The 26,180-nt window shown below is 59.5% G+C and overlaps 1 protein-coding gene across 40 annotated transcripts in view; it reads right to left on the bottom strand.

The window, feature by feature from the left end:
• Positions 1 to 25,911, bottom strand: part of TPCN2 (two pore segment channel 2) — an 82,596-nt gene extending 56,685 nt beyond the window's left edge. For 33 of the 40 annotated variants that reach the window (XR_013523553.1, XR_013523563.1, XR_013523560.1 and 30 more), the window contains exons 1-8: positions 25,739 to 25,911; positions 20,234 to 20,298; positions 19,542 to 19,618; positions 18,986 to 19,163; positions 9,311 to 9,427; positions 5,128 to 5,234; positions 4,214 to 4,286; positions 990 to 1,092 (exon numbers count right to left, since the gene is read on the bottom strand). Coding sequence is in view for 14 of the 40 variants with exons in the window: in XM_078341662.1 (XP_078197788.1) it covers positions 990 to 1,092; positions 4,214 to 4,286; positions 5,128 to 5,234; positions 9,311 to 9,427; positions 18,986 to 19,163; positions 19,542 to 19,618; positions 20,234 to 20,298; positions 25,739 to 25,847 (829 nt within the window). In the remaining 26 variants the exon portion in view is untranslated. Of the gene's footprint in view, positions 1 to 989; positions 1,093 to 4,205; positions 4,287 to 5,127; positions 5,235 to 9,310; positions 9,428 to 18,985; positions 19,164 to 19,541; positions 19,619 to 20,118; positions 20,299 to 25,738 lie in introns of all 40 variants that reach the window. The other 7 variants (XR_013523557.1, XM_078341665.1, XM_078341667.1 and 4 more) reach the window with 5 other exon arrangements.
• Positions 25,912 to 26,180: the final 269 nt, after the last annotated feature.

Genomic DNA, 26,180 nt, shown 5'->3' with positions numbered 1-26,180 from the left:
CAAGGGACAGCACTCAGGGTCAGGCTGCACAACTCCCCCGTGTGGACACTCCCAGGCTGCCCTCCAGGGAAGGTCTCCGGGGCTGTGAGCCCCAAATGAAAGGCAACAGCCAGGGTGGCCAGGCCACAGCCAAGCCCAGGACCGTGGCCTCCATCCTGGCCACACTTGCCCTGAGCAGCAGAGGCCCCATCAGCACCACACAGGGTGAACATCGCGGCCAGTAAGACCCTGGGCCTCACATGCTGCTGCCAGTGGCTCCCACAGTGGACCTTAACAGCAACAGGCGCGTGGGGCTGTGGACCTCCAGCAGGAGGGCACCCGGGGGCCCACTGACCACTGACCTCCAGCAGGAGGGCACCGGGGGACCCCACTGACCACTGACCTCCAGCAGGAGGGCACCGGGGGGCCCCACTGACCACTGACCTCCAGCAGGAGGGCACCGGGGGACCCCACTGACCACTGACCTCCAGTAGGAGGGCACCGGGGGGCCCCACTGACCACTGACCTCCAGCAGGAGGGCACCGGGGGACCCCACTGACCACTGACCTCCAGCAGGAGGGCACCGGGGGACCCCACTGACCACTGACCTCCAGTAGGAGGGCACCGGGGGACCCACTGACCACTGACCTCCAGCAGGAGGGTACCAGGGGGCCCCACTGACCACTGCCATCATCACCCTATGAAGAACACCAGCCACTTTCAGCTTCTCAGACAAGTGAGAAGACAGGGGGAAGAGGAGATGAAGACAAGAAGGAAGGAAGAGGTGAGAAGGCAAAGGCAGGGGAGGGAGAAGGAGAGAAGGGAGAAGAAAACCAAGACGAGAAGGAAGAGAAAGGAAAAGAAGGGAGAAAGGAAGAGTCACCCTTGCTTCCCCACCTGTTGATAAAAAGGCCTGACACTCCCACTGGGGTCGAAGGCTCAGCGTCCCACACCGGCCCCCCATGCTGGGCTCACCGACCCCCAGGGTTCCTCCCTGGCCCTGCACGCACCGTCAGGGTTGTTGGCCGTGGTCAGCAGCACCAAGAGGGAAGTCAGAGACTCGGGCAGGTTCCGGAAGTAGGTCAGCCTCTCCCTGTCCTGCCCATCATCCTGCTGAGAGCAGAAGCAGCAGCTCCAGAGCACCACTGGGGTCCCCACCCCACAGGCTGAGCTTCAGGCCCCGGGCCCAACCAGCTGGTACCATCCACCTGAGGCCCAGCCTGCAGCTCCCTGTGGCCTCCCAGCAGACTGAGCTCACAGCCAGATGGGACCAAACTCAGGGTCTCCAGGCACAAGAGCAGGTGCCAGGGAGACTGCTCACCCACATAGACATGGTGCCCAAAGCAGGCTGGCTCAGAAACACGGCGAGAGCCCTCGGCTGGCCTAGTGACCAGAGCCCTCCCTCAGGCCAGTGCACCCACTCGAAGCTGACTCTACCATGCACTGTGTGAGCAGTGAGGCTGCAGATCAGGGGCAGGAGGAGCAGGAGGAGCAGGAGGAGCAGGAGGAGCAGGAGGAGCAGGAGGAGCAGGAGGGGCAGGAGGGGCCCAGGCTGCCAGGGCGGGGAAGGTCGGACCCTCATGAAGCCTGCTCTAGAGGCTGTGTCAGGGCCCACGGCCACCCTCAGGACCCAGTGGCACCGTGCTTGTGGCTGTGGAGAATCACAGCTATTAGCAAGGCGGCATCCACACCGGAGTCCCTGTCCTCTTCCTGGAGAAGGGTCCCAGCCACAGAACACAGTGGACACATGCAGTGTTTCTGCTCGGAAAGCAGCTCCACCTGAGACTCTGGGCCCAGGGCTCTCACTGGGGCCGGGCTCGTGGGCACTCTCTGCCTATAGACCCTCCGGACCCCCAGCCGGAAGATGGGTGGTCCCTGCAAAGCAGACTGGGTATATGAAGTGTGTGGGCAGCTGGCACAGAGGGCACTGGCACCCAAGCACACAAAGCAACCTCTTCTCTTAGGGATCATTTCAAAGCCACAATCCAGCTGCTGGCCAAGGGACAACTCCGCAAGCAGGACCTTGCACAGAGCCGCCTGTGACGGCCACTCTCTCTCACATAGGCCACCATTCCTGCCTCAAGGCCACAGGGTAGCACAGAGGCCTCCGAGGCTTCACCTATGAAATGGCACTACCCCTCATCAGCCCAGTCAGGGGCTCCCAAGGACACGTGAGCTAACTGGTGATGAAGACTCCACAGTCCACTGGGGGAAGGGCACAGGGACCATGGGAGGAAGTACAAGGCTGGGAGCGCGGCCAGGCACAGAGCCACGGGTGGGGACAGGCTTCCCCGCTGGGGAGAGCGAAGTGGCCCCTCCTGGCCCTCAGCCCAAGCCAGAGTGGAGGAGCAGAGCAAGGCCTGGAGGGCAGGCTGGCCTCCAGCGGTCACTGGGGATGGCAGGACCGCAGCACTCAGCCCCTCCTGGGTCTCGCCCATCCAACCCCCACCCAGTCAGAACCACCACATTCCCAAACGAAAAGCAAGCCCACCAAAAGCCCACTGAGCAAGGCTCAGGGCCAGACTTGGAGTTAGCCGAGGAAAGTTCTCGCACCCACACCACCTAACAGACAAGGACGCCGAGGTCCACAGAGCCGACACAACTCCCCAAGGCAGGTGGCCCTGCCCCGGCCCATCTCCCAACCCACACTGGGCACCTCCCAGCAAGCTGCACACTCCTCCTCGAGAACTCAGCTCCTACTCAGGCAGACCCTAGGCATGACCTCCTGTACCTACAGCCCAGCCCGAGCCGCAGCTCTGCAGGGATGCAGAGGAGCCCTGGGCTCCCACCCAACCCGCCACAACCAGCCCACCGCCCCGACCTGAGATACATCTCTAAAATGGGATAGCACCATCACCGCTGCTGGGGACCACACACCCCAATACCAACCCTGGTTCTTCAAAACCAATCCAGGTTGGAGCTTCACAACAAGCAAGGCCAGCAGGGGACAAGCAGGCTGGCTGTGGACAGCACTCACAAAGGGAGCGAAAGCAAGGCGGCCGCTGCACCCAGCCAGCAGGAGCCGGGGACGCCAGCAAGGCCACCCAGAAGCACAGCCTGGCTACCGTCCCAGGCCAGGCTGGCAGGGCACGATGGTCAGGGAAGGAAAGCAGGACGGGCTGGCCACCACCCCATGCCCCTTTCAAGCCCTACCTCGGACAGGGATCCAGACTCCTGCCAAGACCAGGACAGGCACTCTGACCCTCATACAAGGTACCCCTTGCTCCCCCAGGTCCCCTCCATGGGGTAGAAACCCACGCCTGGAGGAGCCAACCCTTCCAGGTGCCTTGGGACGGGACCCTCTTCTTTCCCAGGGCGGAGGACCACACCCCAGGCTCAAGGCTGAGGCTGCACCACTTCCAGTGCCCCATGCTGATGCCACAGCAGTGGCCACTGGACGGTCACACGGACGGCCTGAGATTCTGTCAGCCAGTTCCACCTCCACAGCCCAGCTGCCCCCACCACCTACAGACACGCAGACATGCACACACATGCACACGCACACAGACAGACAAAACAGGCACGGGGCTCACAGACTGCTTCCATCTGGGTGAGAGGCCTTGGGGCTTCTCTTCCCCTCTGGACAACACACACCAAACCCCAACACAGCCACAAGCAGGAACAGCAGCGTGGCTAAGCACTGTTCACTCCCACGACAAAGTTGCAGAGACACCACATGGCCCCAGCCCCGAGGAGGATGGTACCCCTGGGCAGGACAGGACAGATACGCAGCACTGCAGGGGGGTGTGGGGGACAGGCAGACACCTTCACACAGCATCAAGCTGCCGGCCCAGGCAGCTGCCCCAGGCAGGTGGAGAGGAGGATACAGTGGGAGCGGGACAGGGCATGGGAGCTTGGGACCGGGCTGGAGGAGAAACCAGAGGAAGCACCCTCAGGGCTCGGCCTGGTGGGAATGGGCGGGTAGACAGGGAGAAAGGCAGGAGGGGCGGAGGGAGGGAGGAGGGAAGGAGGATGGGGGAACCGGGTCAGGGTGGGAGGGGGCAGCCAGGACACAGGACGTGGCCCGGAGCCCAGGAGACCCCAGGACAGAAAGGTGTGTGGGCAGCGGGTGGTGGAGCACTGTGGCCACCCATAGGCAGACCCCTTGGCCCCAAATGGGCCACTGCTAGCTACTGGACAGTGTGCAGCCGACGCCGGCCCAGCCCCCTCTGTTAGTCCCAGCACAGGGCAGCCCCAGCCCCAGCCCCCAGCTGAGGGCGCCCTACCTTCCTACCTTCCCACCGGCAAACAGCAGCATCCCGAACATGGTGAAGAAGCACAGGTGGATGGCCAGCAGCAGCCCGACGCTGGGGAGAGCGCGGCACTCAGCCTGGGCCAGGCGGGCGGCAGGCCCAGTGATACCTGACCTGCCTGCGGGGCTCAGTTACAGGAGCACCCTGGAGTCTGCAGCAGCTGGGGTGGGTCCAGGCAGCAGGGTCCCCCCCTCCAACCCTTGCCTCACACTCAGCTCACAGGGCCCAGAGGAAAGGTTTGGTCCTGCCCTGGTGGGGTCCCTCCTTTGACACTGACAAATGAAACCCTGGGGGCCCAGCTGAGACAGCATCCGAGGACCCGGGGCTCTCAGAGGGGTGGACACTTCCATCTACCAGAGCTGGATGGGGAGGCGTCGGCAGGTGGCCACTAGGGACTCAGGCAACGCTGCCCCTGGCAGGAGCGGAGGGAGGCAGGGATTGGGATGGGGTGAGCCGAGGCTAGACAGAGGCTGGGCCTGGGGCGCAGGCGGACAGCCCTCCACTTCCAGCAGTGACAAGATCCGCGAGGGCTTCCAAGCAGGGGTGCCATCAGGAGCAGCTCGGCTTTATAAAGTCTATGCTGGTGGCGTGCAGATACCATGAGTGGAAGGGGACAGCAGAGGGGAGAGGCAGGCACAGCCACAACGGGGACAGAGGGCACAAGGAGACCCACTGGAGGGAGCACCCATGGGACTCAGCAGCCTCCAAGCTGGGGCTGGGGTGTCTGCAGGGAGGCCTATGTGGGACTGCTGGAACCACAGAGACCCCAAATGCCCACCCAGCAGGCACCCCACATGGTCACCAGCCACAGTCCAAGATGAGACTCTGCTGGGCCCCGCCTGGGGCAGAGAGAGCCTCTTCCCAACCCTGCGCACCCCGGGAGCCACAAGCCCACCTGGCCATTTCTGGCAGCGACCATCGGATGCATTTCAAGGTCTTCTTCATCATGGAGGAATTCTGCAGCAGGAAGAAGGGGCGGAGTATCCGGCGGACCCGCAGGGGCTAGAAGAGACCGGGGCAACTGAGAACCTTGTCAGCCACTTCATCCACCCCCACCTACCACCCAGGTGGGCACACGGTTCAGAGACCCCAGTGCCCTCGGGGCCCCTCCAGGGGCACTGAGCTCAGAGTTGGGGGCCTGGCTCCAGAGCTGGCCTTGAGGGCTGCCCCAGGCCACATGCCATGAAATCCTTCCTGGTCCCAGGCCTCCCCATCGTCTCCCATCTCCTGGGCACTGCACACACAGGCTCCCCAACCCTAACACCAGTCCCCATCCCTGTCCAAGGCAATCATCCCCTCTGCCCACCCAGGACACAGCTGGAAATGGTGGAGGCCCCGTGCCTCCCTCGGGACCCTCCTGCCTTGCCCAGCACACCCATCATCTCAGGGGACCATCCCTGCCTCCTCTCCCGTCAACCTGCCTCCCCTCATGCCCCCACCTCCAAGCCTTCCCCTCCCAGACACAGACACTGCCCCCAGGAGCACCACCCCACCCCAAACTCACACAGCGCCCTCCAAGCTTACTGCACTCACACGGTATGACTGTGCATCCCTCCAAATCTCACACGGAATCTGACTCCCAGGGTTGGGGATGGGACCTAGTGGGAGGGTCTGGGTCATGGGGCGGATGCCTCATGAATGGCCTAGTGCCCTCCCTGACGGAGTGACTCCAGGTAACAGGTTCCAGAGAGATCTGGCTGTTAAAAGGAGTCTGGGGCCTCTCTCTTTTATAAGGAGTCTGGGGGCCTCTCAACATGTAACACACCTGCTCCCCATCTCCTTCTGCCATGACTGGACGCTTCCTAAGGCCTCACCAGACGCAGATGCCAGCGCCATGCTTCCCATGCAGCCTACAGAGCCGTGAGCCAAATAAACCCTTCTCTACGAATACCCAGCCTCAGGTATTCCTGTATGGCCATGCAGCACAGACTCACACCCACACACTCTCCCAGGTATCCCCGTCTTCCCTGCTTTCCTCCTCTGAGGACAGAAGGGCCCGCCCACCGCCACCACCCACAGTCCTGTGAACCCACCCCTGCCTTCTCAGGGTTGGCTCCATCACCACCTCCTGCCCCAACCATCACATGTGAGTATGTTCATCCCTTCCATTATGCCACATTTCCCTGCTGCCCCCTCTACTAACCCCATTCCTCTGCTCCTGTCCCAGCCCATCCTCCCCTCCCAGCCACTGGGACCCACCTGGGGGGTCCCCACGAACACCTTCTCATCCTGCCTGGCATCCTTGGCACCAGACACAGCTGCATCGGTGCTCCTGTCGGCCCCGCACTGCCCAATCCGCCTGTGCTGGGCACCCTGTCCCTACCTCCTCTCTCTGACCTCCTCTCTGGCCTCACACCGGCACTCAGTCCCTTAAGTACCAGGTTTATACTCTGGCCTCTGTTAATCTCAAATCCACGCTCTCAACTGTAGTCTTGCATCCTCATACGTACCTTGTTTTAGAAACAGAGCTATCAGCTCCTTGCACAAAAACAAAACCCTCTAACAGCTGCCCACAGCTCTGCCCATGGCCTGCGGGGTCCCCGGAGCAGGCCCCGCCAGTCAGTCCCGCCCCTTCCCAGGCCTCACAGGCCACAGCCCTCAAGCCACCAGCCTCTACGCAGCTGGCCGCCTTGGCGCCCCATCCCTGCAGAGCACCACCTCTGCCAGTGCTGCCCGGTCCCCTTCCAGCACCCACCACACTGGGAATCACATTCTGCGTTGGCGCTTCCATGCACTGGAAGTCTATCTCCCTTTCACTCCAGAAGGGGATCCCAGAGGACAAGGGACCGGCCTGTTCTGTTCACCAAGGTCCAGCCAGCACCAGCACAGCAGGCCCTCCGGAATGTCTGCAGGTGGCTGATCCCAGGCACTCCCTCGACCCCATGGGTATACTTATCATCCTCAAAAGGGATCCCAGGGCCTGGCACAGGACTGAGAAGCCCAAGGGACAGCAGTGAACAGAGAACTGCGTGGGGCTCTGGCCCCTGCCCTGTCACCCAGCTCACCCGGAACCCACTCACTGCCCACTGATTGGGAAGCTCTGGTCTTGGGGCCTGGAAACAAAGGCTTCTGTCAGCCCCTCCACAGGCCGAGGAGGGGCTGAAGGTGCTGCTGGGTTGTCCCCTCCCCTGCCTGGGAACTTGAAGTCTCACCTACAGTCAGACACACACACACAGTGCAGCTTCCCCAGACACAGCAGGCCAAGCGTGAGGCTGTCCTGTGACGCTGGGGCCATGAGGCCTGTATGAGGATGGGAAGGTGCATCCAGGTGACCCGCCTCCAAGGACAAGCAACCACAATGCCAGTCAAGCCCCTCAGACCCAAGGCCTTGGAGAGAAAGCACGTCTAAACAGCCGTGGAAAGACAAGAGTGAATGATCAAAACCCAACAGTGACTGACAGCCCAGGTGTTATCTGACTCACCAGATGTAAGGCGGGGGGGGTACCCAGTCCTCCGTGAAAGCCCCCCAACACCTGTGGGAGCCCTTAATGACTGAACAGGTGACCACGAAGGAAAACCTCAGGTCTGGTTTGCAGACATGCAGAGTGATGGCCAGCCCCCTTGTGCCAGAAATGCACACATGCGCACTCCAGCCTCCATCAAGACAGCCCCGCATGGATGCTCCAGACAGGAGAGCTCTGCAGTGGGCAGAGCGGGGTGGTCCCCTGTGTGGACTAAGGAAGGGGACGATTCCCAGGTGAAAGACAGGGGCATGGAAAGAGAAGGGAAAGACTGGGGACGAGGTCTGGGAGGAGTACGTGGACAGCCTGCTGTGAATGAGCTGCTCTTCATGGGCGCGTGGAGTGAGGAGCTGGTGCCCCACGTGAACGCCCACCATGGGTATCTCAAGGACGAGGCTCTCTGGCCAGGACAAGGAGTCCTGGGGATGCAGCGGGGCATCTTCCCTCAGCCACCCTGCTCCTAACTCCCTCCACCATGCAAAAAGCAGCCACCACAACAGAGACGCAGGGTATGCTTGATGCCAACAGCACAGCTACCCAGACAAAGGCAGAGCCAGGCACCGGCCTGAGAGCCCCCTGGCAACAGATGGGGCCCTTACCCATCACAGGCACCCACGTGTCCTCTCCAGACAGACAGGCGTGCAGGTTATGAATACACCGTCCCTCCCAGCTCTCCTCAGCAGCTACTCCCTACCAGGTCCTGCCAGCAGGTCCCTGGGGGAGGCGGAGCTGCAGATGCGCCCCCTCCTTCCCATCACTGGCTGTTCCTACTGGCTGCACCCAAAGCTTTCAGCCTCCCCATCAGCGCTGCCGGGGCCAACCTCGCTGAGCTTCTGGGAGGCACCAGCGCCCACCAGGCAGCATACCGTCCCAGAAGGCAGAGGGCAAGGTCCCAGCTCTCTGGGCCCCTCCCCTGGGCTTTCAGGTGCTAACATCGCCATGTCTCCCCTGTGTCCTCCGGCCCAGAGGTGGGGCTGCTCCCTGCTTCTGGGTTCCTCTGGGCTTCCTTTCACTGTTTGGTTTCTTGGTGCCTGTTTAAAGCCCTGTTCGTTCTCTCCACGAAGCACCTGCGGGGCCCTGCTTCCCCAACAGCACCAGTGGATTCTGCTGACTCCACACCCACCTCTCCCAGCTCTGTTCTCCCAAAGCACAGGGGGTGCTTCTGGGTGCCGAGGGGCAGCCGAGATGCTGTGGTGGAAAGGGCTGAGCGTGGTGGGGTAAGTGGGCTTTCTCACTGTCAGGCCTCACAGAGCTGGGGGTTTGTGGCGACAGGGCACAGTGAAGCCCTGGGACAGCACTTTCATGTGGGGCTAGATGGCCATGGCCTTCAGCTAGAGAGCAGGCAGCCAGGAAGCAGGAGTCCTGGAGCCCACTTCCAGGCCCGCCCTCACCATCAGGGTGAGCCAGGGGGAGCCCTGTGCCTTGTCCAGGCCTCTGTCTTCATCTGCAAGATGGGAACAAGCCTCTGCAGCCAACAAGTTATAAAATGCCATGGAAGGTGGCCAATGCTGGGTATGCGGGCAGATGGGCTCAGGGCCCCCATCCCAGCACTCACGTGGGCCTTGCACCCACACCCCCCAGAGCTCTCCGCCTGCCTCAGGCCACCTCACCACCTACCTCATGACACACGAGACTCAGGGACACGGTCCAGTCCACCAGAGACACGACCAGCACCACGAGGTAGCCCAGCAGCCAAAGGTCCTTCTGGAAATGTGCCCACCCAAACAGGTAGCCCTGTAAGAGAGACGGGCACTGAGTGGCAAGCAGCCCCACACGCTGGCCCTGCAGCCAGAGAACAACAGTGCGCAGGGCAGGGACAAGGCGACAGGGGCAGGGTGTGCTTCCACAACAGTGTGGTCCCACGGGACACTGAGCAGCGGTCATGAGGCCCCAGCTCTCGCCTGAGCCTACCAGGGACTCGCTATGCAACCTCAGGCAGCACCAAAGCTCTGGCCTGGGGTCCTCATCGGGAATGGGGGACTCCTGCATGTCACTGCGATCCAACCCCACCCTGCAGGCTAAGAAGACATGGTGGGCAGACGTCCAAGCACTCAGTGTGGCACTCTGCCCCGCCCACAGCCCTGCAAATGCTGCTTCAGGTGACGGAGCTCAGGCAGCCCCAGCGCGGCCCCACAGTAGCTGGCTGCGGGAAGGGTCCCAGCACCTTAGGAAGACTCAGCAACGCTGCTGGCTTCGGGTCACAGGGCACTGCCACAGTAAAACTGTTTGGGCGGGTCACAAGGCACTGCCACAGTAAAACAGTTTGGGCGGGTCACAGGACACTGTCACAGTAAAACTGTTTGGGCGGGTCACAGGGCACTGTCACAGTAAAACTGTTTGGGCGGGTCACAGGACACTGTCACATTAAAACTGTTTGGGCGGGTCACAGGACACTGCCACAGTAAAACTGTTTGGGCGGGTCACAGGACACTGTCACATTAAAACTGTTTGGGCGGGTCACAGGGCACTGTCACATTAAAACTGTTTGGGCGGGTCACAGGGCACCGTCACAGTAAAACTGTTTGGGTGGGTCACAGGGCACCGTCACAGTAAAACAGTTTGGGTGGGTCACAGGGCACCGTCACAGTAAAACTGTTTGGGTGGGTCACAGGGCACCGTCACAGTAAAACAGTATGGGTGGGTCACAGGACACTGCCACAGTAAAACAGTATGGGTGGGTCACAGGACACTGCCACAGTCACAGGACACTGCCACAGTAAAACAGTATGGGTGGGTCACAGGACACTGTCACAGTAAAACTGTTTGGGCGGGTCACAGGACACTGTCACAGTAAAACTGTTTGGGTGGGTCACAGGACACTGCCACAGTAAAACTGTTTGGGCGGGTCACAGGGCACTGTCACAGTAAAAAAGTATGGGCGGGTCACAGGGCACCGTCACAGTAAAACTGTTTGGGTGGGTCACAGGGCACTGTCACATTAAAACTGTTTGGGTGGGTCACAGGACACTGCCACAGTAAAACTGTTTGGGCAGGTCACAGGGCACCGTCACAGTAAAACTGTTTGGGTGGGTCACAGGACACTGTCACAGTAAAACTGTTTGGGCGGGTCACAGGGCACTGTCACATTAAAACTGTTTGGGTGGGTCACAGGGCACTGCCACAGTAAAACAGTATGGGCGGGTCACAGGACACTGCCACAGTAAAACTGTTAGGGCGGGTCACAGGGCACTGTCACATTAAAACTGTTTGGGCGGGTCACAGGGCACTGCCACAGTAAAACTGTTTGGGCGGGTCACAGGACACTGCCACAGTAAAACTGTTAGGGCGGGTCACAGGGCACTGTCACATTAAAACTGTTTGGGCGGGTCACAGGGCACTGTCACATTAAAACTGTTTGGGCGGGTCACAGGACACTGCCACAGTAAAACAGTTAGGGCGGGTCACAGGACACTGCCACAGTAAAACAGTATGGGTGGGTCACAGGGCACCGTCACAGTAAAACAGTATGGGTGGGTCACAGGGCACTGCCACAGTAAAACAGTTAGGGCGGGTCACAGGACACTGCCACAGTAAAACAGTTAGGGTGGGTCACAGGACACTGCCACAGTAAAACAGTTAGGGCGGGTCACAGGACACTGCCACAGTAAAACAGTATGGGTGGGTCACAGGGCACCGTCACAGTAAAACAGTATGGGTGGGTCACAGGGCACTGCCACAGTAAAACAGTTAGGGCGGGTCACAGGACACTGCCACAGTAAAATAGTTAGGGTGGGTCACAGGACACTGCCACATTAAACTGTTTGGGCGGGTCACAGGGCACTGCCACAGTAAAACTGTTTGGGCGGGTCACAGGGCACTGCCACAGTAAAACAGTTTGGGTGGGTCACAGGACACTGCCACAGTAAAACAGTTTGGGTGGGTCACAGGACACTGCCACATTAAACTGTTTGGGCGGGTCACAGGGCACTGCCACAGTAAAACAGTTAGGGTGGGTCACAGGGCACCGTCACAGTAAAACTGTTTGGGCGGGTCACAGGACACTGCCACAGTAAAACAGTATGGGTGGGTCACAGGACACTGCCACAGTAAAACTGTTTGGGCGGGTCACAGGACACTGCCACAGTAAAACTGTTTGGGCGGGTCACAGGGCACCATCACATTAAACTGTTTGGGCGGGTCACAGGGCACTGCCACAGTAAAACAGTTTGGGTGGGTCACAGGACACTGCCACAGTAAAACAGTATGGGTGGGTCACAGGGCACTGCCACAGTAAAACTGTTTGGGCGGGTCACAGGACACTGCCACATTAAACTGTTTGGGTGGGTCACAGGACACTGCCACAGTAAAACAGTATGGGTGGGTCACAGGACACTGCCACAGTAAAACTGTTTGGGTGGGTCACAGGACACTGCCACAGTAAAACTGTTTGGGTGGGTCACAGGGCACTGCCACAGTAAAACTGTTTGGGCGGGTCACAGGACACTGCCACATTAAACTGTTTGGGTGGGTCACAGGACACTGCCACAGTAAAACAGTATGGGTGGGTCACAGGACACTGCCACAGTAAAACTGTTTGGGTGGGTCACAGGGCACTGCCACAGTAAAACTGTTTGGGCGGGTCACAGGGCACTGTCACAGTAAAACTGTTTGGGTGGGTCACAGGACACTGCCACAGTAAAACAGTTTGGGTGGGTCACAGGACACTGCCACATTAAACTGTTTGGGCGGGTCACAGGGCACTGCCACAGTAAAACAGTTTGGGCGGGTCACAGGACACTGCCACAGTAAAACAGTTAGGGTGGGTCACAGGGCACCGTCACAGTAAAACTGTTTGGGCGGGTCACAGGACACTGCCACAGTAAAACAGTATGGGTGGGTCACAGGACACTGCCACAGTAAAACTGTTTGGGCGGGTCACAGGACACTGCCACAGTAAAACTGTTTGGGCGGGTCACAGGGCACCATCACATTAAACTGTTTGGGCGGGTCACAGGGCACTGCCACAGTAAAACAGTTTGGGTGGGTCACAGGACACTGCCACAGTAAAACAGTATGGGTGGGTCACAGGGCACTGCCACAGTAAAACTGTTTGGGCGGGTCACAGGACACTGCCACATTAAACTGTTTGGGTGGGTCACAGGACACTGCCACAGTAAAACAGTATGGGTGGGTCACAGGACACTGCCACAGTAAAACTGTTTGGGTGGGTCACAGGGCACTGCCACAGTAAAACTGTTTGGGCGGGTCACAGGGCACTGTCACAGTAAAACTGTTTGGGTGGGTCACAGGACACTGCCACAGTAAAACAGTATGGGTGGGTCACAGGGCACTGCCACAGTAAAACTGTTTGGGCGGGTCACAGGGCACTGTCACAGTAAAACTGTTTGGGCGGGTCACAGGGCACTGTCACAGTAAAACTGTTTGGGTGGGTCACAGGACACTGCCACAGTAAAACTGTTTGGGTGGGTCACAGGGCACTGCCACAGTAAAACTGTTTGGGCGGGTCACAGGACACTGCCACATTAAACTGTTTGGGCGGGTCACAGGGCACTGCCACAGTAAAACAGTTTGGGTGGGTCACAGGACACTGCCACAGTAAAACTGTTTGGGCGGGTCACAGGGCACTGTCACAGTAAAACTGTTTGGGCGGGTCACAGGGCACTGTCACAGTAAAACTGTTTGGGTGGGTCACAGGACACTGCCACATTAAACTGTTTGGGCGGGTCACAGGGCACTGCCACAGTAAAACAGTTTGGGTGGGTCACAGGACACTGCCACAGTAAAACAGTATGGGTGGGTCACAGGGCACTGCCACAGTAAAACTGTTTGGGCGGGTCACAGGACACTGCCACATTAAACTGTTTGGGCGGGTCACAGGGCACTGCCACAGTAAAACAGTTTGGGCGGGTCACAGGGCACTGCCACATTAAACTGTTTGGGCGGGTCACAGGACACTGCCACATTAAACTGTTTGGGCGGGTCACAGGGCACTGCCACAGTAAAACAGTATGGGTGGGTCACAGGACACTGCCACAGTAAAACAGTATGGGTGGGTCACAGGGCACTGCCACAGTAAAACTGTTTGGGCGGGTCACAGGACACTGCCACAGTAAAACAGTTTGGGTGGGTCACAGGACACCGTCACAGTAAAACAGTTTGGGCGGGTCACAGGACACTGCCACAGTAAAACTGTTTGGGCGGGTCACAGGACACTGCCACATTAAACTGTTTGGGCGGGTCACAGGGCACTGCCACAGTAAAACAGTTTGGGCGGGTCACAGGGCACTGCCACAGTAAAACAGTTTGGGCGGGTCACAGGGCACTGCCACAGTAAAACAGTTTGGGCGGGTCACAGGACACTGCCACAGTAAAACAGTTTGGGCGGGTCACAGGGCACTGCCACAGTAAAACAGTTTGGGCGGGTCACAGGACACTGCCACAGTAAAACAGTTTGGGCGGGTCACAGGGCACTGCCACAGTAAAACAGTATGGGCGGGTCACAGGACACTGCCACATTAAACTGTTTGGGCGGGTCACAGGACACTGCCACAGTAAAACTGTTTGGGCGGGTCACAGGACACTGCCACAGTAAAACTGTTTGGGTGGGTCACAGGACACTGCCACAGTAAAACAGTTTGGGTGGGTCACAGGACACTGCCACAGTAAAACAGTTTGGGTGGGTCACAGGACACTGCCACAGTAAAACAGTTTGGGTGGGTCACAGGACACTGCCACAGTAAAACTGTTTGGGTGGGTCACAGGACACTGCCACAGTAAAACAGTTTGGGCGGGTCACAGGACACTGCCACAGTAAAACAGTTTGGGCGGGTCACAGGACACTGCCACAGTAAAACTGTTTGGGTGGGTCACAGGACACTGCCACAGTAAAACAGTTTGGGCGGGTCACAGGACACTGCCACAGTAAAACAGTTTGGGCGGGTCACAGGACACTGCCACATTAAACTGTTTGGGCGGGTCACAGGACACTGCCACAGTAAAACTGTTTGGGCGGGTCACAGGACACTGCCACAGTAAAACTGTTTGGGTGGGTCACAGGGCACTGCCACAGTAAAACTGTTTGGGTGGGTCACAGGGCACTGCCACAGTAAAACAGTATGGGTGGGTCACAGGGCACTGCCACAGTAAAACAGTTTGGGCGGGTCACAGGACACTGCCACATTAAACTGTTTGGGCGGGTCACAGGGCACTGCCACAGTAAAACAGTTTGGGCGGGTCACAGGACACTGCCACATTAAACTGTTTGGGCGGGTCACAGGACACTGCCACAGTAAAACAGTTTGGGCGGGTCACAGGGCACTGCCACAGTAAAACAGTTTGGGCGGGTCACAGGGCACTGCCACAGTAAAACAGTATGGGTGGGTCACAGGACACTGCCACATTAAACTGTTTGGGCGGGTCACAGGACACTGCCACAGTAAAACTGTTTGGGCGGGTCACAGGACACTGCCACATTAAACTGTTTGGGCGGGTCACAGGACACTGCCACAGTAAAACTGTTTGGGTGGGTCACAGGACACTGCCACAGTAAAACAGTTTGGGTGGGTCACAGGATACCGTCACAGTAAAACAGTTTGGGTGGGTCACAGGACACCGTCACAGTAAAACAGTTTGGGCGGGTCACAGGGCACTGCCACAGTAAAACAGTTTGGGCGGGTCACAGGACACTGCCACATTAAACTGTTTGGGCGGGTCACAGGGCACTGCCACAGTAAAACAGTTTGGGCGGGTCACAGGACACTGCCACAGTAAAACAGTTTGGGTGGGTCACAGGACACCGTCACAGTAAAACAGTTTGGGCGGGTCACAGGGCACTGCCACAGTAAAACAGTTTGGGCGGGTCACAGGACACTGCCACAGTAAAACAGTATGGGTGGGTCACAGGACACTGCCACAGTAAAACTGTTTGGGCGGGTCACAGGACACTGCCACAGTAAAACTGTTTGGGCGGGTCACAGGGCACTGCCACATTAAACAGTTTGGGCGGGTCACAGGACACCGTCACAGTAAAACTGTTTGGGCGGGTCATAGGACACTGCCACAGTAAAACTGTTTGGGCGGGTCACAGGGCACCGTCACAGTAAAACAGTTAGGGCAGGTCACAGGGCACTGCCACAGTAAAACAGTTTGGGCAGGTCACAGGACACTGCCACAGTAAAACTGTTTGGGTGGGTCACAGGACACCGTCACAGTAAAACAGTTTGGGTGGGTCACAGGGCACCGTCACAGTAAAACTGTTTGGGCGGGTCACAGGACACTGCCACAGTAAACAGTTAGGGCAGGTCACAGGGCACTGCCACAGTAAAACAGTATGGGTGGGTCACAGGGCACTGCCACAGTAAAACAGTATGGGCGGGTCACAGGACACCGTCACAGTAAAACTGTTTGGGCGGGTCACAGGACACTGCCACAGTAAACAGTTAGGGCAGGTCACAGGGCACTGCCACAGTAAAACAGTATGGGTGGGTCACAGGGCACTGCCACAGTAAAACAGTATGGGCGGGTCACAGGACACCGTCACAGTAAAACTGTTTGGGCGGGTCACAGGACACTGCCACAGTAAAACAGTTAGGGCAGGTCACAGGGCACTGCCACAGTAAAACTGTTTGGGTGGGTCACAGGACACCGTCACAGTAAAACAGTTTGGGCGGGTCACAGGACACTGCCACAGTAAACAGTTAGGGCAGGTCACAGGGCACTGCCACAGTAAAACAGTATGGGTGGGTCACAGGACACCGTCACAGTAAAACTGTTTGGGTGGGTCACAGGGCACTGCCACAGTAAAACAGTATGGGTGGGTCACAGGGCACTGCCACAGTAAAACAGTATGGGCGGGTCACAGGACACCGTCACAGTAAAACTGTTTGGGCGGGTCACAGGACACTGCCACAGTAAAACAGTTAGGGCAGGTCACAGGGCACTGCCACAGTAAAACTGTTTGGGTGGGTCACAGGACACCGTCACAGTAAAACAGTTTGGGCGGGTCACAGGGCACTGCCACAGTAAAACAGTATGGGTGGGTCACAGGGCACTGCCACAGTAAAACTGTTTGGGTGGGTCACAGGACACCGTCACAGTAAAACTGTTTGGGTGGGTCACAGGACACCGTCACAGTAAAACAGTTTGGGCGGGTCACAGGACACTGCCACAGTAAAACTGTTTGGGTGGGTCACAGGACACCGTCACAGTAAAACAGTTTGGGCAGGTCACAGGACACTGCCACAGTAAAACAGTTTGGGTGGGTCACAGGACACTGCCACAGTAAAACAGTATGGGTGGGTCACAGGGCACTGCCACAGTAAAACAGTTTGGGCGGGTCACAGGGCACTGCCACAGTAAAACAGTTTGGGTGGGTCACAGGACACCGTCACAGTAAAACAGTTTGGGCAGGTCACAGGACACTGCCACAGTAAAACAGTTTGGGTGGGTCACAGGACACCGTCACAGTAAAACAGTTTGGGCGGGTCACAGGACACTGCCACAGTAAACTGTTTGGGCGGGTCACAGGGCACTGTCACAGTAAAACAGTTTGGGCGGGTCACAGGACACTGCCACAGTAAAACAGTTTGGGTGGGTCACAGGACACCGTCACAGTAAAACAGTTTGGGCAGGTCACAGGACACTGCCACAGTAAAACAGTTTGGGTGGGTCACAGGACACCGTCACAGTAAAACAGTTTGGGCAGGTCACAGGACACTGCCACAGTAAAACAGTTTGGGTGGGTCACAGGACACCGTCACAGTAAAACAGTTTGGGCGGGTCACAGGACACTGCCACAGTAAACTGTTTGGGCGGGTCACAGGGCACTGTCACAGTAAAACAGTTTGGGCGGGTCACAGGACACTGCCACAGTAAACTGTTTGGGCGGGTCACAGGGCACCGTCACAGTAAAACAGTTTGGGCGGGTCACAGGACACTGCCACAGTAAACAGTTAGGGCAGGTCACAGGGCACTGCCACAGTAAAACAGTATGGGTGGGTCACAGGGCACTGCCACAGTAAAACAGTTTGGGAAGTGAGGGCAGGTCTGCTCTTCCCCTACCTAACTGCCATTTCCCACTGTCAAGAAAGTCGCCAGAAGCTGGGCGCGATGGCTCACCCCTGTATCCTGTCACTTTGGGAGGCCGAGGCAGGTAGATCACCTGAGGTCAGGAGTTCGAGACTATCCTGGCCAACATGATGAAACCCCGTCTCCACCAAAAACACAAAAATTAGCCAGGCGTGGTGGCGGATGCCTATAATCCCAGCTACTCGGGAGGCTGAAGCAGGAGAATCACTTGAACCCGAGAGACAACGGTTACAGTGAGCTGAGATTATGCCACTGCACCCTAGCCTCTGTCGCTCTGGGCGACAGAGCGAGACTCTCTCGAAAAAAAAAAGTAAAAGTCCCCAGAGGTCACAGCTTGCTGATGTCCCCTCTCTCACCTTCTGACACTTCTCAAACACCCCAACCATTCAAAAAACACTAATGACAACTTCTTGCCAGTTTCAGTTCCAGTTGAAAAACCCCCAGACCTGCTAACCACATGACGAACGAAAAGGAAGAAGTGAGAAACTGCCCAGGGCCAGCCACAGCCTCGGTCAGCACGCAGCCCGCCCCGCCCACACAGGACTGCAGGGTAGCGCCGCACGGGGAGCCACACCCACCGCAAGGCCACGTGAGCCTAAGGCCCAGCCAAGGAGCAGCAGGGCTGGTGCTGAGGGAGGCTGCCGCCTGGGCCCAGCATAACACCATGGGCATGGATGTGGGAGCCCTGGGATGGAATCACCCAGCACTGGAATCACCGTTTCACGGAAACAACGGAACACGTAGCCTGCACCTCCCCGGAAAGTCGCTAAGGCTCTGCTGAGGCTCCAAAGCCTAGGTGAACAGCCAAGGCCCACCTCCGGCTTCTGGAAGGACGTGCATCGCAGGTAGAAGCCAGAGTCAAACGTGCAGCAGTGGCTGTCTGCCCCACACTCACCCCCTCTCCTCTTCAGTGTGGGGTGGCAGGGTGAGCGTTGAGGGGGACCACCTGGGCCTCCCTTCTTCACTTGGGACCTCTCCTCACAGCAGCACTGCGGACCGTGGACCGCTCCCAGGGGCGCTGCCAGCCTGTGCCACCCTGACGGCACACGGCCTCAGAGTGCAGCTTGGAGAGGGAGGAGGGCTGGCGCAGCCTCTGCCTCACGCACATACTTGTCCGAGAAACTGTGCTGTGCTCAGCGGGTCAGAGTGCAAAGTCTGGGGAAAGGCAGCCTGCTCCAGAGACGGCAATAAACCAGGGCAGCGGCAACCAGGCACTGGGGGGCCGGGGCCCAGTGCCCACCTCACCTTCACAGAGAGGTCGGCCACAAAGACCAGCAGGCAGAGCACCTCGACGCTCTGGGTCAGGCCGCAGGGCAGCTCCCAGGGCGCGGCACGGTAGCGCACGTCCGCCGTGCGGGTGAGCGAGGACGGGGTCTCGACAAAAGCCAAAAACAGGATCAAGAAGATGGTGAAGCTCAAAGTCCTGGCAAGGGGGCAGAAACATGAACAGGCAGGAGCCAGCAGCCCTCGGGGCCCAGAGGCTGCACAGCGGCTCCCCGGTCAGAAGCGCGGGAGCTGGCACGGCCTGAGCACGGACGCTCGTGACTGGGAAGATCACGTATCTGCTCAGAGCTCCACTGGCGAGGGCTGACCCCGCATTCCAGAAGGGAACCCTGGTTGTCAAAGGAGCCCTCCATCCACAGGCTGGGCTCCTGTCCAGAGAGCACGACGGTAGCGGCCCCATGTGGGGAGGGGAGCCTGCCTGAACCCTGAGATCAGGTGTGGTTCCCACTCGGGGGCCAGCCTCCCCACACCGTGCAGGCCGGCAGGAACCCTGAGTTCCGCATGGGTGCGTCCTCACCGTTGGCACACGTTCGAGTAATACCGTCGGTAAAGCCACAGCGAGCTGGCATCCATCCGGTGGTTGATGGAACGGTACTGGAAGCAAAGTCACATGAGGCATGAACAGGGTGCGTGCAGGGTTCGCCTGGACCCAAGCCCCACACACGCAGCCACACGAGGTCCCTGTCCTCATTCAAACAGGCCCAAGCCTCAGGCTGTGGATCACAGGGTACGCTTCAGCACATGGACATGCCAGCCCCGACCCAGCAGGCCCACACCATCACAAACCACGAGGTTCGCCCAACAGACAAGCACTCTCGGGCCACACACCCACGGCGGGTGGGTACGCAAGCAAACACTCAGGGAACGCCTGCTGAGGGCTGGTCGTGCCACGGTCTGCCTGCGAGGCGCTCCCACTCCCCGTGCAGCCGTGTCATCCTCCGGGATGCCCCCACCCACCCGGGACCTAGAATGGCGTGGCCCGCCACAGGCTTCGGAACACGGTGCATCAGAGCAGCAAATGCTTGCAGGATGCAGAAGACAAATCCTCCAGGGACTGACGGAGCACCGTGCCCAGAGGCCCTGCCCTCAGTTACCTTCACCTACAGTCCAGCATCAGAGGCCTTGGTCTGTCAGTCGCCCCTAGATGGGCGAGCCAATCAGAGGGTGGCCACCACCCAGGCCCAGCCACAGGGAGCAGGTGCCACCGACCTGAATAGCATCTTCGATGAAGACCACAGCCTGATCAACGCAGAGGTCCCACTGGGCCATGGCACCTGCAGGCAGAGGGGACACATCAGGTGACCGAGCAAGATGACATGGCCTCACCCTCCAGGACCCCTGTGATCAAGGAAAGACGCCGACTACAGTTCTTCCCAAGGCCGTTTGTAAAGAGATGCCTCCACCCAGCAGTGGGGCCGAACCACGCCTGCCAAGGGCAGAGACTAAACCAGGTAGGTGCCTCGGCATCACACACGTAGGCCAGGCCCAGACAGGGCAGCTCCGTGTGCAGCACACACCCAGGCCCAGGCAGGGCAGCTCTGTGTGCAGCGCACACACCCAGCCAGGCCCAGGCAGGGAAGCTCTGTGTGCAGCACACACCCAGGCCCAGGCAGGGCAGCTCTGTGTGCAGCGCACACACCCAGCCAGGCCCAGGCAGGGCAGCTCTGTGTGCAGCGCACACCCGGCCAGGCCCAGACAGGGCAGCTCCATGTGTAGCGCACACACCCAGCCAGGCCCAGGGAGGGCAGCTCTGTGTGCAGCACACACCCAGCCAGGCCCAGGCAGGGCAGCTCCATGTGTAGCGCACACACCCAGCCAGGCCCAGGGAGGGCAGCTCTGTGTGCAGCACACACCCAGCCAGGCCCAGACAGGGCAGCTCCATGTGTAGCGCACACACCCAGCCAGGCCCAGGGAGGGCAGCTCTGTGTGCAGCACACACCCGGCCAGGCCCAGGCAGGGCAGCTCTGTGTGCAGCGCACACCCAGCAAGCCCATGAGAAGCAGCGCATCCTGCAGGGCCCTGGCACCAGGCTTGGGGTTCAGAGCCCGGCTCTTCCACAGGCTGGCAGGAAGGCTGGGGCTGGCTCCACCTCCACAGAGTAGAGCTGTTCACAGCCACCTACCCGGCTCTCCAGAGGGTACTGTGAGGTCCAACATGGGAGCACAGGAGCCCCCTGCCAGGGTCCCCAAGCATGCTCACTACACGGGGCTGCCACCCCTCCTCTGCCCAGCCCTACCCTGGCTCCTGCACAGCCTTCATGAGCCAGAACACCACACCCAGTGCCCCACCCAACCCCCATCAACCCAAACCTCAGATTCCACACTGACAGAGAAAACTGGCATCTAGAACCCAAAGGTACCACTGTGAGGCTTCTTGAGAGCTACAAGGTCCTATCCCCTCACTGGCCCAGCTCGCGGGCCAGGCAAGCCCACCCAAATCACTCCCAGGGTCAGAGCCATGGAACACCCAAGTCCCCCAACCCCTGCTGAGGCCTTCGTGTTGAAGGGTGGCTGCCCACCTTTACTGACAACACAAGTGGGTGGAGCCTCCTGGCAGGCCTGGGCCAAGGTGGCAGTGGCTCCTAACTAGAAGTGGCCTTCAGGAAAAGTCAGGCGGCACAAAAGCCAAGGCCGTGCACCCTGGCCTGGTCACAAGCCCCTCATCACCAAGGAGCAGCCAGTGGGTGCAGTTCTTCAACCACTTAGCCACAGTGGGAAGCCTGGGTTACCCACCAGCATGGCAGGCTCCTGTCACCTCTGTCCACTGACCACAGGGAGGGGGCCTGGGCTGCCCACCAGCATGGCAGGCTCCTGCCACCTCTGCCCACTGACCACATGGGGCCTGGTCCACCCACTCCCATCACAGGCACTTGCCGCCTCTGCCCACTGACCACGTGGGGCCTGGGCTGCCCACTCCCATCACAGGCACTTGCCACCCCTGTGACCTTGTTTCAGAGCTGCCCTCAGCAAGTGAAGGGAGAACCACAGCAACTGAGAAGCCCGGGAAGGCCGACACTTTCCAGGGAGGGAAGCAGCTGCTTTTTGAGTTGAGACTCTGCTTTTACACCTGCCCCTCGAGGCCCACAGCTGCACCAAGACTAGGCAGTGACCTGGGAGTCAGCAGCCAGGGAGGGGAAGCAGCTGCTTTTTCAGCTGAGACTCTGCGTTTACACCTGCCCCTCGAGGCCCACAGCTGCACCAAAACCAGGCAGTGACCTGTGAGTCAGCAGCAGAGGCTCGGGAGGTGCTGGGCTCTGGGCAGAGCTCCAGGCCACGAGGCTGACTCTGTGGAGGTCCCTGTGGAGGCAGCTGCTCCTGTCCTTGGGGCTCATGCCTGGGGACATGAGGTAGAGACTGCTGGGCCCAGGACGGATTAGAGATGTGGGGTGGCCCCAGATAGACGCAGGAACCCAGACCCCACCCTGGCTCTGCCCTGCCCTGCTGCCTCACCAGGAGCAAGAGCCTTCCCTCCCTGCAGCTCTGGCACCCACACACAGCCATGAGACCCACCCTGGGGATACCGAATGTCTCCCCAGGGAAGCTCTGAAAGTGGCTACTGTTTCTGTCCCCTGAGTGTGTCCTGGGGTCGCTGTGAACAGAAGCCACACCGTTGTTCCCGGCTGTATCTACAGAGCCCGGAACTCAAGCACGCAGGACTCAAAGCTGATTTATCCGTGAATAAATGAACGGCCCGAGGGGAGCCAGTGCAGCAGGTGACCTGAGAGGCCCCACCTCACCAGATTCCCTGGGAAAAGACAGAATCTCTACCAGGAGAGATCTAGTGATACAAGCTCCTTAGACCAGAAGAGACGAGCTGCTGAGCTCCGGGCTCACTGCTGACCCAGGACCACGGAAGGTGCTCAGGCCCACCCCAGCTCCCTTTCACCTGGACTTCCCGTTGCTGGTGTGTAAAGTTTCAGGTCTGGCCGTCCTCCGTCCCACCCTGCAGCAGCCCAAGGACCCTGTTCCAAACTCCCAGAAGCACCCACAGCTTCCCCTGGGTCCCTCGTTCCAGGCCCACACTCCAGCCTACCCCGTAGGTTCCGCATCTCCGGCCCACCCCTCTCCTGCCTTTCAACCCTCCATGCCACTCATTCTGAACTTGGCTCTGCCAACGCCACACTTTCCAAAACCCCCAACCCTTCACCCAGGCTGCTGCTTCTACCAGGAACACCAACCCCCAATTTGTGAGTCCAGGGACTCCCTTGGGGCAGCTCACCCACCCCTGAGCCCAACACCTTGGGAGGCGACCACCTGTCCACACACCGTCACCCCTTGGGGCTGCAGGGCATAGAGGACAACAGGGGCTGGGGCGCAGCAGCCGGCACACCAGGCCTGGACACGGCTCCCTAACCCAAGCCTCTGTGCTGCAACACCTGGCTCTGAGCTTCTGCTCCCCTCTTGCTCCAGGGTCCAGGCTGCATAAGCCGTGCCCTGACCAGCACGCTGTGTGACCCTGGGCAAGTCCCTTAACCTCTCAGTGCTCCAGGTCCTCGCGGTCCCCACCCCGCAGGAGCTAAGTACAAACTGAACGTCTTACTGCAGCTAGAGTGCCTCGCTGAGTGAGCCGGTCATCAGCACTCACCGCTGCACTTAAAGCTTCTCAACTACAGCAATCCCTTGTCCGCTTTCTTCATAACCAGTAAAAGCGTGATTTTCTGACCCAGAAACAAGAGAAAACAGCTGTCCTTAACCTGTGACCCCGGCCCCATCAGGTGAGGCTGAGTCAAAAGGACCCAACAGCAGGGTCCACTGACATCCACGGGGCACCTGCAGCAGCAGTTCCCCCCACCCGTTGGAAGGAGACCAAGCACAGGACTTGAAAACCAGAGCACAGGGTCTTCATTTCACAGCCTTGCACAGGCCCCGGCAGACTGAGCCTTTCGGAGTCTCCTCGGGGAGTCTGGCCAAGGGGATTCGGAACGCAGAGCGTCCTGTCCGCCTTTCAGAAGCCCTGGGCGAGGCCGGAGCATGGAGACAAAGAGCACTTCCAGAGAGCCCCTCTCACCAGCCACACTGCCCAGCAGAGCGGGTCTCACCTGCCAGGGCAGGACCTGATCATACCCAAGATGGCCACAGGCCCCACACCAGCCCGCAGAGCCCCGTGCGGAGGACAAACTCCGGATTCCCTCTGAATCCTCACGACACCCCCCAGGCAGTCCCTAGCATTATCTCCCTTTTACTCAGATTCAGAAACGTTAAGCGTGGCCAGGCGCAGGGTCTCACACCTGTAATCCCACCAGGTTGGGAGACCAAGGCGGGCAGATCACCTGAGGTGAGGAATCAAGACCAGCCTGGCTAACGAGGTGAAACCCCATCTCTACTAATAATACAAAAATTAGCCAGGCGTGGTGGTGGGCGCCTGTAGTCCCAGCTACTCAGGAGGCTGAGGCAGGAGAATCGCTTCAGTCCAGGAGGTCCAGTAAGCCGAGATCTTGCCATTGTACTCCAGCCTGAGCCTGAGCAACAAAGCAAGACTCCATCTCAAAAAAAAAAACAGAAAAGTTAAGCAACTGCCAAGGTCACACGGCCAGGGGGTGACAGCCCCAGAAAGGCACCCAGACCCCTGGACAGACAGTCTATGTTCCCTGAACACTGCCATATCCTGCACGTCTCATCAAGGGGCCTGCCAGAGCGGCTCCCCGGAGATCTCATTCCAGACTGCCCCCAGGAAGCACCTGAAGAACTTCCTGGAGGCAGCTTCTGAGGTGAGCAGACAGGTGGCCACCTTGGCCTCTGGTTTTCATCTCCTGTCAGGGTCCCCTCCTTGGCCCCCACGATTCCAACCCAGTTCCTGCCGGACAGAGGAAAGAAGAAAAGAGAGGCCAGAGAGGAAAGTGGCCAGGTGGGAACTCACAGCAATTCTAGCAGCAGCCGCACCAGAACAGAGGGCTGCGACCTTGGGCAGGTCTCAGGTCCTCTCTGTGCCTCAGTTTCCTCATCTGCAAAGTGAAGCTAAGGTCCTTTCACCTCTAACCAGAACCTAATTCCCCAGGTGTCAGCGAGGGGCGGACGCACCCCACCCTGGGGGGGACTCAGCAATCTTCAGGCCAGGACAGGAAACAGAAAGAGCAGGAGGGAGTGGGGAGGGGATTCTGGGCTGGCAGAGGGCAAGGGGAGGAAGCCGCCCTGGTCTATGGGACCTGCCCCAGCCCCACGAGGTGGAACCAGGAAAGGCGCCCTCCAAAGAAAGGGCTCCTCGCTCCCAGCTGGTTCGAATCCCACCTCGGCCACATACTGGCTGTGTGACTTGGGTAGGGAATGTCTCTCTCCGAGCCTCAGCTTTCCCCAAGAAGAAACAGGAAAAATCAAAGTGCTGTCATCTCTGAGTCCATCAGGCGACCCTCATTACGGCGACCCTCGGGAAGCACCGGGTCTGGGCCGGCCCGAGCACACGGAAGGTGCCTGCCGCTGGAGGCCGGTTCCCTCGGAGCTGCCCAGGGCTGGGCGAGGGCCTCTCCGCCCGTCTGGTCGGGATCAGGACGCTACGTGGCAACGACCCCAGCTCTGCCCCGACCCCAGGCCGGGGTCTGCAGGACGCAGGCCACCAGCTCTCAGAACACCGGCTCCCCTGGCGCCCGGCGCGGCCCGGGCTCCCCTCGGACTCGAACCCGGTGGGGGCGCGCCCGGCAGGACACGGGGTGCGTGGAGAGTGGGACCCCCAAGCGCGACCCCGGTCTCGGGCCAGCCCCCTCCCCACGCCTGGGTGGCTCACCAGGGCCGACTCGGATGCTGCGGCAAGTGGTCAGCCCCGCCGGACAGTCGCCGCCACCGCCGCGGCCCCGGCCCAGCAGGGGCTCCGACTCCGCCAGAGGTTCCGCCATCTGGTTGCCTGCGCGCCAGACCCGACCCTCAGAAGCGCAAGCCCAGCGGGCGCCCAGCTCCACTGCGCAGGCGCGGAGACCCCGCCCCTAGCGTTCTGGCAGGGGAGTGGACAGCACTGTGACGCAGGGGATCCCTGCACTTCCAGCCAATGAGAACGGGGTTTCCTGCGAGGGGCGGAGCTTCAAGGACCCCGCCCCTCTGGGGTGGAGCTCAGCTTCCCTCCACCCAGGGCGGGGCAGCGCTCTGGGGATTCAGGGTTGAGGGCTGGGGAAGAAAAATGTTCTCTAAGGATGGACTTCCGCCCAGAAGCTTCAGCATCACCTGGATATATT

Source organism: Callithrix jacchus, chromosome 10 (genome assembly GCF_049354715.1).
Source record: "Callithrix jacchus isolate 240 chromosome 10, calJac240_pri, whole genome shotgun sequence".
NCBI lineage: Eukaryota > Metazoa > Chordata > Mammalia > Primates > Cebidae > Callithrix > Callithrix jacchus.
Note: the sequence above shows the minus strand (reverse complement) of the source record. Positions and strands in the feature narration are given on the sequence as shown.